Source organism: Vespa velutina, chromosome 4, assembly GCF_912470025.1.
Source record: "Vespa velutina chromosome 4, iVesVel2.1, whole genome shotgun sequence".
NCBI lineage: Eukaryota > Metazoa > Arthropoda > Insecta > Hymenoptera > Vespidae > Vespa > Vespa velutina.
Window position 1 is genome coordinate 6,115,813 of NC_062191.1, and position 19,981 is coordinate 6,135,793.

At 27.9% G+C, this 19,981-nt stretch overlaps 3 protein-coding genes and 1 long non-coding RNA gene across 10 annotated transcripts; 1 reads left to right on the plus strand and 3 right to left on the minus strand.

The window, feature by feature from the left end:
• Positions 1-499: 499 nt before the first annotated feature.
• Positions 500-3,581, minus strand: LOC124948665 (prostatic acid phosphatase-like). 3 transcript variants are annotated; one of them, XM_047492580.1, is made up of 8 exons: positions 3,362-3,581; positions 3,149-3,283; positions 2,870-2,960; positions 2,299-2,721; positions 2,101-2,224; positions 1,802-2,013; positions 1,481-1,661; positions 500-1,404 (listed from the first exon to the last, which is right to left on the minus strand). In XM_047492580.1, exons 2-8 carry the CDS (start codon positions 3,181-3,183, stop codon positions 1,280-1,282), a joined length of 1,191 nt encoding a protein of 396 aa, XP_047348536.1. In that variant the 5' UTR covers positions 3,184-3,283; positions 3,362-3,581; the 3' UTR covers positions 500-1,279. The 3 variants fall into 3 exon arrangements, with proteins under 3 accessions (XP_047348536.1, XP_047348534.1, XP_047348535.1); XM_047492578.1 differs by having other exon boundaries at positions 2,870-2,968; positions 3,362-3,580; XM_047492579.1 differs by having other exon boundaries at positions 3,149-3,581.
• Positions 3,582-5,213: 1,632 nt separating this feature from the next.
• On the minus strand, positions 5,214-8,045 carry LOC124948830 (retinol dehydrogenase 13-like). Its single transcript, XM_047493044.1, has 6 exons — positions 7,400-8,045; positions 7,088-7,253; positions 6,885-6,993; positions 6,503-6,817; positions 6,232-6,439; positions 5,214-5,752 (listed from the first exon to the last, which is right to left on the minus strand). Exons 1-6 carry the CDS (start codon positions 7,474-7,476, stop codon positions 5,650-5,652), a joined length of 978 nt encoding a protein of 325 aa, XP_047349000.1. The 5' UTR covers positions 7,477-8,045; the 3' UTR covers positions 5,214-5,649.
• A 666-nt stretch (positions 8,046-8,711) lies between these two features.
• LOC124948826 (transcription factor Dp-1) lies at positions 8,712-13,635 on the minus strand. Of its 4 annotated transcripts, XR_007100859.1 has the most exons (12): positions 13,401-13,635; positions 13,174-13,279; positions 11,853-11,971; positions 11,650-11,716; positions 11,479-11,576; positions 11,107-11,258; positions 10,837-10,999; positions 10,384-10,745; positions 10,193-10,275; positions 10,027-10,110; positions 9,674-9,957; positions 8,712-9,449 (listed from the first exon to the last, which is right to left on the minus strand). XR_007100859.1 is itself a non-coding variant. In XM_047493041.1 (11 exons), the coding sequence occupies exons 1-10, from the start codon at positions 13,220-13,222 to the stop codon at positions 9,725-9,727; spliced, it is 1,410 nt and encodes a 469-aa protein (XP_047348997.1). In that variant the 5' UTR covers positions 13,223-13,634; the 3' UTR covers positions 8,712-9,449; positions 9,691-9,724. The 4 variants fall into 4 exon arrangements, 1 of the variants encoding a protein (XP_047348997.1); XR_007100860.1 differs by having other exon boundaries at positions 11,656-11,716; positions 13,174-13,635; XR_007100858.1 differs by having other exon boundaries at positions 13,174-13,635.
• LOC124948833 lies at positions 13,614-19,065 on the plus strand. Of its 2 annotated transcripts, XR_007100862.1 has the most exons (4): positions 13,614-14,452; positions 14,800-14,957; positions 15,207-15,325; positions 16,859-19,065. It is a non-coding gene; the product is annotated as an uncharacterized LOC124948833 (long non-coding RNA). The 2 variants fall into 2 exon arrangements; XR_007100863.1 differs by lacking the exons at positions 14,800-14,957; positions 15,207-15,325 and having other exon boundaries at positions 13,614-14,464.
• Positions 19,066-19,981: the final 916 nt, after the last annotated feature.

Here is a 19,981-nt window from a genome sequence, read left to right on the forward strand (position 1 = left end):
AATATATTCTCTCTCTCTCTCTCTCTTTCTCTCTCTCTCTCTCTCTCTCTCTCTCTCTCTCTCTTTTTCCCTCCTTTCTACAATACAGTATATATTTTTTTAAAAATAAATAAAAAATGTATTCTTTAATTAGATATATATTTTTTCTTGTATAAATTTTGCTTGAATGACTATTATTTAATTATTATTTAATATGTTATTTATAAATAGTATTGAATATCAATTTAATTTGTAAATAATACAATACAGCCATATGATAATAAATATAATATCATAAATAAATATAATAAATACATTTTTTTCCAATTATAGCTAACAATAATATATTATAGTTAACAATAATCGTTTATATTGAACGAAGTTCTTTTATATATTTTTATTATGCAAATAAAAATCTATAATTTTGTTATCAAATACATATATGACATCGTATAATAATAATAATAAAAATTAAAAAATTTTCGACGCAGTGTTATCTTAGCAATTTATGATACATTAATATTTAAAATAAGACATTTTATTTATATACACTGAAAAGTATTTTCTTCTTTTACATTAATTTAAATAAAGTACTGATAAAATTACAATATTCATTACATTTTTTATTAATAGCAAATAAAATCCCAAAACAGCTTAAGTAATACAACATTCATTAATATCATTAATCAAAATGATAATATCCACTAAAAATTAAACATACTGTAATTCTCCTACAACATTTATAACAATACGTGAATTATGTTATGTATTACCTGTCATTTTCTCTTTAAAATTTTTTTTTTTGGTAAAACAATTTCATTTTTCCTATTTGCATGCAAGAAAAGTAACATAAATACATAAAATCAGTTTGAAGAAAAAAATATATTAATTCTTCATTCAATTAAATGCATATGAACTTAACATTTGTATGTTTGTATATTAATTATATAGTATATTATATAGTAACATAATACATCAAGTTGTTACTTTTCTTGTTTACAAGTGATATATATATATATATATACATATATATAAACAATCACCTTTGTATATACAAAGTACAGACAAAGATATTAGAAGTGATTAATACAAAGTTTATTACACATATTATTGTGTAATATTTTATCTATTATAGAAATAAAATTTTTATTGTTGTCTTCATATATAATAAAATAATTACATTAAAAAAAACTTTACTATCTTTGTCGAAACATCAATAATACATTTCTATGGCCATTTTTCACTCCGATGATAGCAAATATTCTGTATTATATTGTAATTACAATCATTCTATATATTCTTATATAGGATCTGTTACTAATTTGAGATAATACTGATTTTGCTCACGTTTATAGTGCCGGTAAGTAAGTACAGTTACTAACGAAACTATAAAAACAAGCATCATTATTGATGTTCTCCATATTGCTGTTAAAATATTAAAAACAATTTAATCTTTTATAAATTAATTATAAACACATTATTATTTGTAGGAGCCACTTACCAACAAGAGTCTTTGTATTCATATCATATTCATTATTTTCCTGTTCTATCATGCACTCTTTGTGCCAATCTTCTGGTATAAAATCTTTGGTTAATTTAATAAATTTATTCAAGGGACATAAAGTAATGCAACCAGGAAGAGTTAATAGATTTGGTTCTTCTGTAGTATTTTTGTATGAAATCTATAAAAAATTAAATAACTTAACATTAAATATTAATTATAATACTGTAAATATTAAATGTTAAACTTTCTTTTCTTGGCATAGTATTAGATTATAACATTTATAACAGCTTTAGAAACATATTTATATAAAACTTATACCGTGACAAAATATTCTTTTTTAGAATTTACTCTTAATTCTATTAAAATTGTGGCTGTGTATGGAGGGCAATGCGGATCAAATAAATCTAAAGTCATTAACATATTTGCCACTGTTTCATCATGTGCACTATACATCCAAACTTTTCTATCAGGTACCAAAGCATTTCTAGATTTTTTGTCCATGTGATCTATTATCTCTCCAAACAATAAACCTGTTAACAAAGAAAGAATAAAACATAAAATCACATGAAGTATAAAAACTTTATTTATGCTTATGTTGGTAAAAAAGTATACTTTACCTATCTTCAATTTTTGTAATATTTTATTGTATGCACTTATTGTGAAACTTTTTGCAGCAAGTGGTTTTAATTTATCCGGGAATACAGTTTTTGTCCATTCAGGTAAAGTTTTATTATATAAATCCTGCAATAAAAAATCTGTTATTATATCAACAACTTAAAAGAATTACTTTGGTAAAAATATTTATGTATAATTACTTCAATGTACAATGTATCATATATATGATTAACATCTTTTAAAGATGTAACATTCATTCCTGTTTTCTCTGTCAAATAATCATACAAATGTTTATTGTCTTGATTTATTTTTTTTATTTCTGGAGATTCTAATACTTTATCCAATTCAAAATTATATCTTTGGCAGTATTTTTTTCCTGATAAAACATTATCTTCTGATTCTGGTATAGTATGTATTGGAATAGGAATCCAATGGATAGCATTCCATATTTGATTTCCTTTAGGTGGATATAAACCAGCTAAATTTGTTTCAGCTGACATTAAAGTACGATCTACATCTGTACTGCGGATATAAATGTCATACGGACTGTACAAGTCACTTAAAAGATGAGAGTACCTGTTTCTTAGCCACTGGCCCATATAAAAGTGTTGACTTTTCCCCAGCTGTACAAACAGTGTAAGAAACAATATAATACTACAATTATACCAAAATAATATAACTCATACATAAGTATGTTACATATACAATTTATAATTTATAATTTATAATTTATAATTTATAATTTATAATTAGTTAATTTTTTCTACTTACATTTGTTAGTTGTCCATAAGGTACTGGCCATAATGACTCATTCTTATATGGATCAGTTGGGTATGGTTCAATAGGAGTTCTATCACCATGCCTATAAAGCTTATAAAATCATAATATCACATAAGTATTTTTACTCAAATAATTCAAATAAATAACATAAATAAAATGCATAAATGATAAAATCAATCCAGAAATAAAATATATATATATTTCTTAATAAACATATATATATATATATATATATATATATATATAACTTTTATATAACTTTTTACTTACGATATTTGCGAAAATAACAGTTCCCAAATTAACATTTTTATCAGCGAAACTTAATATAACGAAATTTATAAACACAGTAAATGATCCAATGAACATGGTATTCTTATTTTAATTTATCTGACGTTCTTCAATTAACTGTAAACAATTTGACTTTTAAATTAAATATACCATCTGTTATAACAATTTATTGTAATTTGTGGAATATCATGATACTTTTTAATGAAGTTTTGTATTTATGTCCAAACTATTAGTAAGTGAATGGTCAGTACTCATTGTTATCGATACAAAGAGCATTCTTATAGTAGTAGAATACTCTAATCAAATAAAAAATATAGATTATTATCTGTATATATATGACATTTATATATATGGAGGCACGAATTGTAATGTACACAAAGGTATCACATTACTTTTACTTTTAACATAGAAAAATGAAACTGTAGATATACGATCAATTTAAAAATGAACAGGTTTGGTTCTAGAGGGCATTGCAGATCCGATTACAACATACATTTGACATATAGTAAAAGTTTCCTTTCCATAGACGGATAAAATATCTTTTCATATCAGCCAAAACTTTCTCTGTGTTTATCACATAATGAGATATAATTATGTAACGACTATATTCCTGACGATAATTAAAAAATAAATTATTTCAGAAAAATTTTTTTGACAATCTTTAACATAAAATGCTATAAAAACTTTATTTTTATATATGTGAAAATAAATATTTAATAATATCGAATACAAAGTATTATTTACTATATATAAGAATAAAAAGGTAATGTATAAATTCTATTTACTATATATATATATATATATATATATATATATGTAATATAAAATCATTAGATATTACATATTTATTAACACATCTTACATACAAAGTAATTTCAATATAGAATTTAATTAAATGTAAACTTTATTATTAATTTTATATGTTGCTCGCTAGTGACGTAAAAAACACATCAGTGATTTCGAAGATATCAACTCAGTCGTCCTTTGTACGTCGAAGAGTATGTGTCGTATTTTTATTTGTTCATATTTCTACGCTTATAATATTTTCGATTATTTTACATTTTTTTAAAGAATATATTGTATACATTTATTATCGCTATCGATTTATCTTGAATATAAAATAATTGTTTTATTTATTGGGTAATAATATATATCAATAATGTTAAGTTTATACTTTATATATATTAATAATAATTCATGATAAATATACAAATAACTGAAAGGAAGAATATTGCACATGCATTTGTTTTTATTTTTTTTTTAAAAGAAGACAATACGTTACCTAAAATCGGTATTGAAATAAAAAGCTTTGACTTTCCCAAGAATTAGTGTGTTTGTATGAGTATGTGTGTGTGTATCATCAGAAAATCATATGTTGAGATAGACACATATAAAGTTTTTTATGAATGCAGTTGTGCTCAATTCAACATTCGTGTGTACGCAACAAGCAAATAAAAGATTTTTATGTCATCTACCTTGATTTTGAAAACATATATTTTCCAAGAAATTGTATAACTAAATTTATGTAAATCAATAGTGTCCATAATAAATTAGTCGTAATCGAGCTCGATTCCAAGTGCATAATCTATACATTTATGTGCACAAATACATCTATCTATTTCGGTTTCTTTTTTTATAGTCCGGTCAAACATTTTCCGTGATTTTTGATTATTATATAATCATGATATTTTATTGAAATTATTAATTATATATTATTAAATATTGCATATAAATAAAAAAAAATTATATTTACAAAATAAATGTATAATAAATAATAATGAATTCTTTTATTATTCGGTTTATTGGTGATATGTTTTTTGGCGCGCAATATGGAAAATAAAAAGAAGTGTTTTATGCGTGTATGGCGGGAATTCATTGTACTTAACTATTTAATTAGAATGTAGATATTTATTTCTATAATATCGATTAATAAAATTTTTCATGATCTTATCATAATTTTATACTCTTAGATTTTATATTATATGTTATTTTTTAATGGTAGGTGAAAAAAATAAATATGTTTGTTGACTTGTGATGTAACAATGGTGGGCTCTGCACGTGTGGTAAAAAGTGTTCAACTATTTTGGCGGCAGAAAAGACGCCATATTTATTTAGTGATTACATCCTCCTCATAATTACAATTAGCATACTTTCTTTTGACGTTCACTCTTTTATAATATAGTAATTGATTCTTTAAAGCAACAAATATCTTGTTCGTTGCTTTAACAAGTCATGTTTAGAGAATATTCGTGAAAACGGGCATTCCTTGCAAGGTTATTTATATTAAAATAAATTTTATGCACTTTTTTTCAAAAGGTATTCAATCCGATTGATTTAATTGTTAAAAGGAATTTTCATAATCACTTTTATGAATAAAAAGATTATTTAATAATACAATAGTACAAATAAAATTATTATGACGAAATAAATATCAATTTTTACGCCAATTTCATTTTAATTTAAATGATATTACATTTACTATATTAATTGACATTTAACTTCGTCCATTTTTCACTAACTAGCCATAACCATTTCGCCAATTTGTCATCTTTAGCTTCCTCAGAAATGTTAACAATTTCATTATTACTAAAACAAAAACAACAACAAAGTTATAATATATTACTTTTCTCAATATATAGGGTATCTCATTATCATTACTCTTTTACTAAAAAAGGTAGTGAAAGTAGTAAGTAAATAATAGTAGTAAGAGAGTGATAGTTTCTTAGCAGTATTTAAATTAAAATATCTCCTAAGTTAATAATTTTTCTAAATATATGAGTTAATATTTTTCTATAGACAATGTCAAGCTGTATTGATCAATGCATTAAGAACATGATACAATTTTAGAAAATATAATTGGCCTTCATATATCCTCTATGCGTCCACAGACAATATATCAAATTATACCACATTATGTGCTCTTTGAAACCATTCAACTTTTATATCCAATATTATTTTGTATTATCAATAGTTTTGCAGATATTCAAGGGAATTAATTTAAATGAGATACCTTTTATACATACACACACATATATATATATATAGATCTCAGATATATTACTCACCTGAAATAAGAACCTGTTATATTGTCAAGATTAGGATCTAATGCAACATGTAAAATTGTTTGAGCTCCTTGTTTAGGTGACTTTATAAAAGGCCAAATAAATGGTTTAATAAAATATTTAAACCAAAGATTTTTAAATAATGTCATGTGTCTTGTTATTTCTGTATCAACAATTCCTGGATGAACTGCATTAACTGTGACTTGTGTTCCTAAATAATATATTTGTTAATTCAAACGAATAAATGCTAGATATATTATCAAAGTTATAATACCTTTTAGTTTCTTTGCCAATTCTCTTGTAAATAAAATATTAGCTAATTTACTTTGTGCATATGCCTCATAAGGATCATAGTTTTCCATACTATTTAAATCTTTGACTTGAAGTTTTCCCTTTAAATGTGCATTACTTGAAACATTTATAATTCTAGATGGTGCAGATTGTTTCAAAACGTCTAATAATAAATTTGTAAGTAAAAAGTGTCCCATATGATTTACTCCTAGTTGCATTTCAATGCCTTCTTTTGTATAACTTTTTGGACACCGCATTACACCACCATTATTAACAAGTATATCAAGTTGAGAATTTTCTGTATCATAAATACGAATATTAAAATTGATATGCCGTAACAGGTAATTAAAATATTTGACTATTACCATTTTTAAATCGAGTAACAAAGGTCCGTATACTTTCTTGAGATGCCAAGTCACATTTTCTACAATAAACAAGTTTATTTTTGGTTTCAAGGACAATTTCTTTGCGTGCCTAAAATAATAAGATAAATTAATAAACTTTTTATCAAAACTTATATATGTTATAATATATAATACATATAATAACATTTACAATTTATGAATACCTGTTCACATCTATTTTTATTTCTACAAGCTAAGATAACTTTTGCGTTCCGTGCAGCAAATGCACGAGCTGTTTCTTTCCCAATACCAGAATTAGCACCGGTAACAATGATAACTTTACCTTCTAAATTCTCTTTTCCTTCATACTTTTTCCCACCAAAATAATCTCTATAAATGATAAAAAAAAATTTATATAATACTTGTAAAATCATTTAATGAATATCTTAAAATAAAATTATTTACAGTCAAATTAAATATATTTTTCAAATACAACATAATGTAATTCAAGATAAAATTATATAAAAATCTATTACTTTGTTAAATATACTGCACCAACTGTAGTTGCAATCATTGATCCATAATAAACTGGTTTCGAAATTGACCATCGCATTATTAAATGTTAGAAATAATGAAAACAATTTTTCTTATATTGTATTATATATTTCTTATATTATATTTTTATTAGCTTTAACTCGTGCAATCACCACCGAACATATATATATATATATATATATATATATATATACAAATATATATGCGATCATACACGAATCTGGATAAATTATAAGAATCACAAATTAATTGGATAAATTTGCTTTATTTGATAAAAATAAACAATATTCTTTAAATAACAATCAGTATATTATATTTTCACCGGATACAATATAAAATTATAATTGTAGATAATAAAAATTCCATCAGATGGCAGTTAATCCGTTTCATAGTAACATGAGCCATTACTCCATATCTTAAAATTTGTTTGTTATTGAATGGTAGGAGAGTGTCTTTTGTTGTTAACATTCAGTATATAAAACTGATTAACTATGAAGCCGACTCTTGTGGCAGATGAAATGTTTCCGGAAGGTGCAGGATCATACATAGAACTTGAAGAGGTAATTATATTATAACAATATAGTTTATGATGTTCAAAATGTTAATAATTATAATTTATTATATATTTATTGTATGTATATGTGTATATATATATATATATATATATATATATATAAACATAAAAAATAATTATATGATTGTATGCAATTACTTTTTATCACACATATTTTATTTCATAAAATTATAACATATTTTTAGGTTGGTGGTAGTCGTTTATTAGTAGACCTTACAACCAGTGAGAAGGCGGTACATGCAGACTTTTTTAATGGTATGAACATGAAGTATTTTTAAACACATCTAATGTTTTCTTGTAATAAATTAAATTTTAATTCATAAATTTATTATAATTTCAGAGTTCGATGATCTCTTTGATGATGATGATTTAGATTAAAGGACTTTAAAAATTACCTAATCATTGTATACAGTAGATAAAAAGTTTAATGTTATAAAACTTATTCAGTTATTGATTAACATCACCTGCTTCTTCAAGTCAATTTTTTATTGACAATAGAGAATATATTCTTGTAAGTTAGAAGAGTACTATTATTTTAATGTAATAAACATTAAGTTCATATATTTTCATTTCTTGTTTTAAAGATTATAGTTTTGACAAACTATATAACAATTTTATAATAAAACTAATCATATTTTGTATCTTGTAACTAATGATATATATAGAATTGTTTTTGTTTTTTTTTTGTGATAGAATAATTATTAAGTCAAAATTATAAATTATCAATACATGTCTATATATTTAGAAACCTTTCATTTGCACCTGATTCCAATTGTATATTACAATCAATTGTGTCAATGTCATCACTTTAAGTTACTTGGACAGGTAACCTTATGAATAAACATTTACACTAAAAATTAATAAAAAATAGAACAATAGCATTATGACAATTTATTTATACTTCAAAATCGAGTCAGACGTATTCGCATTTAGCATACTGGACTTCACCGTGTATCACTGATGATAATTATTATAAACGTGCCATAAGAAAATGAGTACTGGTCTTAATATTTTATACACATATTAATGTAGGTATAAGGCTAAGATTATAATTTATTATACATAGGTGCTAGTCATATAAATCTGCAAATCAATGCACAGTCAATGGTTTTTTGACATTATATATGTTTTCAAAATTAGAATCACTTCTTGTGCATTGAACTGGTTTCCTAATATGAAAAGAGCCTTGCTGATATATTTAGGCGAAGTAATTATGTATTACTTTTTTCCATTTGCCTCCAATCGATGTATTTTCCTCTTGACCATTCTCATTTACTTTATCAGATTATATGTATCGATGATAGTAAGGATTAATTAAAAATCCTTGATTACTATTATACACCTACATAATCTTGATCGACATGGTGAAGACTCTGGTGATTGGGGCGGTAACGACGATGTCAGTGGTGATATTGATAATGATCACGTTGACACCACTGAAGAAAATAATGAATATCCTGAAATTATAATTATCTGTATCTATAAATTAAATGGGCACATTTCTGGTGAGATGTACATATTTTTTTAAATTAACAATAATTCATAACTTCTTAATAGAACTAAATATTATATTACAAATAAAATTATGGATAAAAATTAAGTCTAGAATAATAATTATTTATGTTAAATATTGACTCATTGTAATATACTATGTTAGATTAAAATATTCAAAGTTATTTACATAATGACGTAACGAACCCTGAGTCCAGCCTTGGGAAGTTTGATCCAGGTGCTAGTTAACTTCTAGATCACTATCAGCTTGATCATCCTGATCGCTCTCTTCTTCATCATCTTCTTCTTCTGAATAATATTGAGACGGTGGTGAAAGAGCATCTTCAGATAACGAAGTATGTGATGAAGAAGGTGGCCTAGAACCTTCTAATTTAACTTCTAGGTCTTCCATAGAAGTACTAGGACCAGGTATAGTGACTGGGATGAATTTTTCCAGATCACCTGATGCTAATTCTGAAATAATAAAATTTGTACAATGTTGAAATAATCCATTTATTTGTTATCTCACTTTGAAATACGTACGTTCCACATATTTTTCAAGCGATTTAGGAACCATCAATTTTGCAGTCCGTAAATTCTCCTCGGAACAGTTACCTTTTTCTAGGCCTAAAAATATAAATTTTTGTTGATAGTAAATATTTATAAATAATATAATTTAATATATAATTACTTAATATTTTATAATTACCAAAGGCCAAACCCATTTGTTTTAAAACCTCAATGTCATCATGAATTTCAAACTTATCATTAAAATTAAACAGGTACTCAGTTCTGCAACAATAAAATATAAAGAGATAATATAATCTCTTGGATTTTGTAAATGTAATAAAAAGTTTAAAAATATTATTATAAGCATAATTTAAGGTTAATGAAATATACTTGTCGTTTGAAATGCTGCAATCTATGACAGTCTTTTTGCTGGTATTCACTATGAGGAATGGCAGCTGTATGGCAGAATTAGGTTTTGGTGGTCCGCGAAGACTTTCATTTAAACGATTACGTTCTACCAGATTTTTAAATGAAATGTGTGAAAGAATGAGTTGATGAAGTTGTTGTGTCTTTGCTTTAATTTTTTCAATTTTCTTTTTCTTATCTTTTTCTAGTGCTAAACACTCTTGTAATGAATTAGTTGGTAAACCTAACCACCGAATTTCTTTCTTTTCTTTGGAAATAATATTCATTGCCATTAATACATTTAAAGCATCATATACACGTCTCCTTATATTTTTTTGATCATATTGCTGAAAAAAAAAAAAAAAACAAAATTATAATTATATTATTTATTTAAAAAAAATTATTCATTATATATTATCTAGTGTCATAAAAATTTACCTGATCTGTTAATGAGTTTATATGTGCAGGATTAGTAAATTCTCCTACCAATTCATCTGCCACTTCATTATACGACGTGGTGCCTTTTTTTTTTACTTTTTCACATACTTTCATCGAAAAATGGCGTAGACCTTTCCCTACTTTTTCCGTTTTCCTTCTTTTGCTAGAAATATAATTACGAAATAATTTTAGCAAATAATATTATTTCTGACAATAAAATACACACAGAAATTATTTTAAATAAGAATATTAATATAAGTAATACAGTACTCAGGCACAAAATCACTTTCTGTATCTTGTCGTTTTCTAGAACCACTATGATCCAATATTGGACTAATAAATGTTTTCCCTGATACATCCTTAACAAGCTGTTGATTACTACTTTGTTGTTGCTGAGATACTATTGCCTGTTTTATATCACTCTGAAACAAAATTACAATTATTACAGAAAATGATAATAATATTCATATGAAGATGTTTATATTATATGAATTGGATAGATATATTTATATCATTTTAAATATTATATAAGTAATTCTTTTATGAAATTTTCAGGGAATATTATGAGATATCAACAGAGAAAAGAAAAGCATAAAAACTAAAACTTTTATAAATGTAAGAATATTTTGAAATATTGTTTACCATTTGAGCCGATGTTAACTGTATTGTTTTTGTTACTACAGGATCTCCAGGTTTAGTAGTATTTAACTTCGTATTTTGCAAAGGTATTGTCACCAATCCTATAAAGAATAATATAAATTAGTAATGAAAATTAAATAATAGTTGCTCTAATGACGAATTAAACTTGCTCACTCTGACCAGGGGTTGAAGAACTTTGTAGACTAATAGTTCTGAGGACTTGTGCATTTGGTGACAGAACCTAATAATTATATACGTTTAAACAAAATGTATACAATATATACAACATATATGTTACATTCGAAATAGGAAAATAACATAATGTTAATAAAATTATAAATAAATATAACATAAAGTATGTATCAGTTATTATTTACCTGTGGTTCTTGACTTGGTGTTTTAAAAACTTTAAAACTACCAGTATTCGCTGTGCTGATAATACCACTTAATGATTTATTGGGTGTACTTTGTACAACCTTTATCACCTGTGGATGGCCTGCAAGAGTTTTTAATATTACAATTTTTTTCATTTTATTGACCTATTTATATCATAGATATTTTCATAAAGATTGACTCAAAATGAACAAATAATTGATAAAATGAGGGATAGGAAATAATGTATAATCGAAGATTAAATTATGTTCTGTGAAATGTACTTTAACTTGCTTTTTAAAATAATTGTATATATATGTGTGCGTTGCTCTATTGCGTTACTTTATTAATAATATTAAGTCAATCAGATTAAATAAAATTTTAAAATATGCATTTCTATATAATATTCTCTCTAATGAAACTAATAAAGATTATTTAACAAAAAGTGTACTATTGAAAGATATATACTCAGTTTATTTAATATTAAGAATATCAAATCATAATAATGAAATAATATAATCTCTATAAATACAATAAACAAATAAACTATGTATACAAAGAAACATATAATGCAAAGAAACAGAACTAGAATATTTTTTTTTTTGGTATGGTAATACTAACTCGCTTATTCTTTATTACATTGAACTAAACTACATAAAATCTGCAAATTTGATAAAATTAACTTTCCTTTTATTAAGTAAAATTAAATGTATGTAATTTCTAATTAGAATTAACTTAAAGGAACTATTTGATTTGGTGTATCTTATTTATATCAAGTTGCAATGATAAAATTGTTATTTCGATTGATACTCATTTTATTTTTTTATTTACCTTTGTATGAAAAAGGAATATATTCATATAAAAAGCATTTACACAATTTCTTGAGGACTTATATATGCTTTATTGTTTGCAAGGAGAAAATGAATGTACAGACTATCACTAGTCTAAAATAACTCGTACGTTTGTACATATATTTATCATTGATCAGATTTTTTACCATATATATTTTCACAGTATATATCATGTACATTATAAGGAAAGCCAGGCTTAACGTTTATTTGAAGAAATGAATTTTGAATTTTATTTTAATACAAGAAAAAGTAAGGAAATGTACAATCTTATAATGTGCATAAAGAAAGGAAAGACAATAGAAAATATTCCATATGACTCGGATATAAACATACGTTTGGGAAATACTTCAAATCATTAGAAGTGCACGTTGATCAAGAACTAGGAATATCTTCCAATATTAAAAACTAGTGCAACGTGTTGTGTAGTATATCGAAAAACACATGCCGACTGTCGGCGCATTCTTAGATAACTTACCATTGGCGTCATGTATTAAGAAATTCATCGTTTTATTTTGTTGTGTCATCTCTATAATTACTGCGTTCGTTCGACGTCGGAAACGATCCCACAGATCGCCCAAATACTAAGCCAAAATAAAAAGATCATAGGTACACTTGCAGGCTTAGCTTGCCGTATCACCAAAATGGCGACACTTGTGACACAAATCTTAGAATGCTATCGAGGATAAATTGAATCCTACGCACGAAATATTACAGTTGGCTGATTGTTGTATATTATAAATTATCCATCCCTTTTAATATTCTACTGCTGCATAGTAAAGTAATTGGAAGTTGCAGATTCGCATGCACATAGGACCACGGACGTCAGACGAGCTTGGCTTGGCGGCAGGACAATGTTAAACAGCTGATTGGTTGTCGATGATCACATGGTTTTACCTTCCCCCACCAAACTACCTTAGAAGAGCACATGCGACCGCGCCGAAAGGCGCTTCATCGATGTAATGCGCGTCACGTAGTCACATCTTACGAACATGAGTGCGCTAAACTGAAGAAACTTTTAATAGGATAATAAATATGTTTTCATTTTCATATTGATTAGTTAAAATAAGTACTTTTTTAGTAGTTTATTCGAGTCTTTTGTTATATTACATATTAAAGGCCTTCACACAATCATCAACATAAGATATAATACGTAAACCGTCAAGAAATCCACCAATCAGAATTGACTATTTCCCTCTACATTTTCCGACGCAAGACATAAACCGTAACGTTGAAAAATTTCGTGAAGATGTTTGCAGTGGCATCGACATAAGACGTAAACCGTAAACCGTAGTACGTAAACGGTATCGCATACGATTGTCATAAGTTATAAACTTCGACCAATTACAGTTATCGTCGAAGAAATTGCGCGAAAATATAATTCTTAAGTGTGCTGCCTGTTACTATTTTCATTTTTGTATTGTGTTTATGTTTTATTAAAGTATAAAACATAATGCTCTTGATAATTTCAATCTCAATTTATGAATACACAACATTATAGTCCGTTTATTATTCATATTCATAAAATTTCAAATGTAGAGTTTAATTGCGGGAAAGAATGTGATTGGTTGAACATAAGACGTAAATTGTAAAAACTTCATCCTTACGAAATACCTCTACAATTTATATCTTGTCTTGAAAAATATAAAGAGGAATAATTGACTCTGATTGGTGAATTTCCTCACGGCTTACATTTTACATTGGTACGTGTGTGAAAGGCCTTAAGGTCCTTAACAGCAAATTCCATCGAAGAAGCGGTAATATATTAGGTGCTTTATCTTATAATTTGTTTCTAATGATACGTATTCGTACGATTTAAATGATGAAAAAATGTATATGTTTTTGAAACGGTATTCTTTAATATAAATGTATAGTATTTGCGACTGGGAAAGTTTACGTTTTCCATTGTACTGATTTATGTTTGATAACATTGGAAAATATATGTACTTCCTAAAAATATCGATTAAGAAAAAAACAAAATAGATAAATATTATATAATATATATTGATTGAAAAAATACTCTATCATATTTAATTATAATTTTATATTAATTGATAATGTATATTAATCATTTTTTTAATACGAATTATGTTCTGTATTGCAGCTGGATAATATAGAAAAAAATAAATAAAATAAAAGATGTGTGGATATTACACATGAATAAAGAATGCTGTTAATAAAATACATTAATAAATATTCAATTACAACAATTATTAAATGGAATACGATTTCGATGAACGAAGATTCATTTTAAAGATAAAGGTTTAAACAAAGAGATGATCTTTTCTAATTTTTGAAAAAGTTTTTTTTATAAAAGAAAAAAAATAGTGTCAAATGATGATATTTCTTTTCGACAATAACTTTCTTTTCAATTTCAAAGAGTAAACATTGAAATTCTTATTACCATATGATTACATTTAAACAATTAATATTTTCACTTATTATCGATTTTTTTTTTAAACATTATACATATGATAAAAATAAAATAATTTATGTTTAATATTTCCACAGGCATAAATTTTAAAATCGGAGTTATTGCATCATAAAGTCAATAAAATTGGTCTTTTGATTGACTTTGATAGTTCAATATTTCAATGTACTCACATGGCTGTTTCCTTCGGGATACACGAGTAAGTATTTGTAAGTGCAATAGGATTTAATTTTGGGTTTCGACGTAATTATCGCGAAAGCACGATTGGTCGTATTAGTGATTGGAGTTTGCGATGTTGCGATGGTGAGCTATGCGTAAACCGAATATACGGTTATGCTCGGATTTGTAATTTTATCATTTGAGACTTGATTTTTCGTGAAATGACGATCATCCCGTTGCTTTGATTTTTTAATAATAGTAGTAGTAATAGTAATAGTAGTAATAATAATAGTAATAATATAAAAAGTAGTGTCACCATTAGCCCGTGGGTTTCCACATGCAGTAACCTCCACGTGGTGAGGTCGGTAGTGCTTCCTATATATCGAAATCTTATGACATGCAAATACTACCGAGCAAATGCTTGCATATTTCAAGAATATTATTTCAATCTAATTCCAATTAAACATTAAAGTACTTATTTACATTAAACATTAAAGTACTATTTTACGTTGTTAATCATACTTCAATAGATAAATGGATTGGATATATTAGTATTCTAAAATAATTTCTTAAAGAAACGCACAGAAAATTTTTCTATCCTACTCATGCTCGCCATTTTTTCTATTTATCTACTCTTATTAATTATTATATATAAGTATCGGGTAGGATCCATGGGTAGAATCCTTGGAGGTGTCTTGGTTGGGTTTCCTTCTTTCAGTTAAAAAAATCGAGCTCAATTTTTGGTACTCTGATTTCGTTTGGACATATTGAATTACCGTTTCAATACTTGAAATGATATTCAGTATATCCACCTCTCATTCTGAGTTCCATCATTTTCATGTGCGCGCATGTTTCGGTTTTATTTTCAACTCTTTCTCTTCTTCTCTTCCTCTTCTTTTTTAATTTTGATTATAGAGGTCCAGATTCTCGTGGTTTGGTTTTTGACCAGTGACGATTCGGTTCGGTTCAGCATCGAGGACTTTACACGCGAATACGGGTAAAATAGGGAGAATACTATAGCTTGCGTCGGCGGACGCAGGCATGGATATTCGCGAGCGCGATTAAAAGCCGTACGATGATGAGCTTCGTTTGATTGCTTGTTCCAATCGGTCGTGTTAGAGAGTAATATATTGTAGTTGCCGATGTTGCGACGGTCCTATTATCTGTAAGCAGGTACTGACCCTTCTTCAGATAACATTGGGAGCCAGAATTCTCTGGGTAGCTCATTCATCCCGAGAACGCGGATTTTAGAGTAGAGTCACCGTTATTATAAAACTCACGTAGGTGTCCGCGAGCGATTAAAGATCCTACTGTGGGCTCTCTTTTATTGTTCGAAATTTTGATTAGAAAATCGCAAACGCGGATCTTAAATCGTTACTGTGGTTGTTGTAGTGGTTGTTTTTTAGTTGTTGTGATTGTTTTTGTGGTTGCTTTTGTGGTTGTTGTAGTTATTGTAGTAGTTGTTTTTATGATTGTTTTTGTGGTTGTGTAATGTTTGTTTATTAGTTGTTGTGGTTGTTGTAGTGGTTGTTTTTATGTTTGTTTTTGTGGTTGTGTAGTGGTTATTTTTTAGATGTTGTAGGAGAAATCAGGATTGGCAGGGGTAGACTAGGCGAGGCCACTGTCTCGGCTCCGGTGTGCGTTATCCGGGCGACCCTGGAGAGGGGCAGGAAAAACGTGGTTTGGACATCAGTGAGGGTGCATGGATTCAGGCAACGGGCCCTCAGATGCCACCGGTGCCTGGCGCGAAGATATGTTGCTGCAATGTGCCCTGATACACCTAGGACTGACCTATGCTATGTATGTGGGAAGCCGGGCCACCTGGCCAAGACATGCACGGATAAACCAGCGTGTCCGGTTTGTGTAGACGCGGGCCGGAAGCCGACCAACCACCGTGCCGGTTCTTGGTAGTGCCCGGTAGTGCCTCCTAAGAAATGGATAAATGGGCTTTTCGGGAGGACACCAAATGCTTGCCCTGAAACAATCCGAAAAGACCCGTATAAGGTTGCTGAAAAAACTGCAGTGAGGACAGTGAGAGTGACCGAGAAGAGGGGAGTGTATGAAGACATGGAGGTGGAACAAGGTGTATCGGGCACCTTAATAGGTGTAGAAGCAGCAGAAGGCCCATAGACAATGACCTCTGCTGTTTTACAGATAAACATGAACCATGCACGCCGTGCGCAGGACTTGCTGGCATTGCACATGCGCGAGGACAGGGTAGAGATTGCGGTCATTTCGGAGCCGTGGCGGGGAAGGACTTCACTCTTTGCGGTGCTTGTGGGCGAAAGTGGAAGACCCTGTAGCTTGGTGCGTCGGGGCCTTTTTTACGTAGTTGTTAAATGGGGGGACTTGCTGGTAGTTTCAGTCTACTTTCCTCCCAGCGAGACCATTAACATGTTTTGCAGACTCCTTGATGAGCTCGAAGAGCTCTTAGGAACATTCCCCGCTCTCCCGGCGCTGGTGGCTGGCGTCTTTAATGTCTGATTCAGTAGATGGGACCCGGAAGGCAGGAGTAACCGTAGGGATAAAAACAACCACTACAACAACCACAACAATTAAAAAACTCTAAACTAGAATTACCGTTAGTCCATGGGTCTCCAGATGCAGCAATCTCCACGTGGTGTGACCTGGGTCAGTATTATTTGGAATATATCGAAATCTATATCTAGATTATATAATGCAAGTACTACCGGATAGCTGTATATTCAAGAGTCACAAAGTTGACACATATAAAACTTTATTATCATTTTAGCCACATCGAGATCTATGAAATATATTTTATACATATATAAAATAAAATGTTTGGTATACACTGTTTGATATTTTTATCGTAAATGAGCATCGGTAGTGCGCGCGAACATTATGTTATTGGCGCACTTTGTAACATACCATAGCAAATGAAAGTGACGAATGCATTATCTAAAAAAATAAAAAAGCATAAGATATTTTCATAATTTATAAAAAATAATTTTTCTTACCTTCGTAAACATTTCGTGTGACGCTACAATAATTCCACTCATGGAAAAAGTTGATGGTTTCAGACTCGCAACCATAAGCAAGAGCAACATCTTTCGCGTTTTTATAGATAATGCATCAAATGGAATTTCACAACTTGGCAGAATGTTTATATATATTTAATGATATGGAAAAGGAAATGCGTACGAGTTGTGAATTTTTAAAAGACTTACCATTTCGTTAATAAACCGGTGCTATTGTTTATCAACTTTTGTCCGAGATAGCAATAAATGTATATTATAAGTAAATTCGCAGAAATGTAAATGGAACGTTTCAATGTATTGTGTATGTTTTTTGTCAAAGGTAAGAACTCGAATAACTACAAAATAAATGTTTCAATTTCTAAATCATAATAGAAAAAAATAACGTAATATTTTTTGTTAGTATGCCTAGATTATTTCAGGCTTACTTACTAATATTACTTACATAAAGATAATCTATGATAATGAATCCCATTGCAAGCAATATTTCGATGAAATATATTCTAATATACATCAACTTTAATAAGGCGACGAAACTTCAAGAGCGAAAGAACACGTATTATAAGATTAAAAATTTACATTTAATAATAATATAAATTTGTTATCGTAGAAAATACAAACTTGATGGCATTACAATGCCATTTTATGGCATCTACAATCCAATCATATTCTTTTTCACAAGTATTAAGAGGATAAATATACAAAAAACTATACTGACTTTTTTGAAATGGTCTCTCTAGCTTTATACTGTAACGATTGATTAAATAAAATATTTATTGGTGAAGATTTCAATTTTTTAAGGTAATGACATTAAAAATTATTATTATATTTACCTAACGATATTGAATAAAGCGCAGGCATGTTGCGTGAATGATATAAACATTGAATAATTTGCAACACCCACAGTACATATGATGATTGCTGCTATGAATTCGTACAAAAGAACAATATAGTAATGCATACTGCTTTTTAGAAAATATTCAACGTGAAGTGGTAATTTTAATTTCATATCATCGATGACGTTGAAGATGTAGAGTAGACCGTATAAAATGAATGGAATCATTAGAAAAACTATATAAAGATAACAGACGACTGAAATGGCAAGAGCAAAAGCTTAATTGCAAAATAAAGTTATTATAAACATTCAATGTTAATAAGAAAAGAAAAAGAAAAAAAAACATTATGTATTTTTGGTGTACTAACGTGCGATTGACATCAACAATAGTTTGCTTTCATTGGCATACTTTCGCATTATTGTTAATTCTTGTTGTTCTGTTAAATCATTTAAATCGTATCTAATACGATGAAAAATAGTTCTTAGCTGAAAGACAAACGTTATTTCGTTTTCTCTTTATTCTTTTATATATCGTCATAACGAATGCATAATTAATGCAAGAAATTCACCAAGGACAAATAATTAATTAAATATACGAACTCTGGTGGAATTGTAGATCATATTACAATAACACAGGAAGAAAGTTGAGGTGGGCAAAAATGTTTGCATCAATTCAATAATCAAATCCATTTTTAACTCCATTGTGAGGAATATGATAATCTAAAGTTAATGATAAATTTTTCTCTTACGATTTTTTAATTATGAAGATCATTTATTATTAATGGTAATGTAATAATTCAAACATCTTTTTCAATAGACTATACTTATATCATTAAAAATTTTAATGTCTCTCAGATTAATGTAA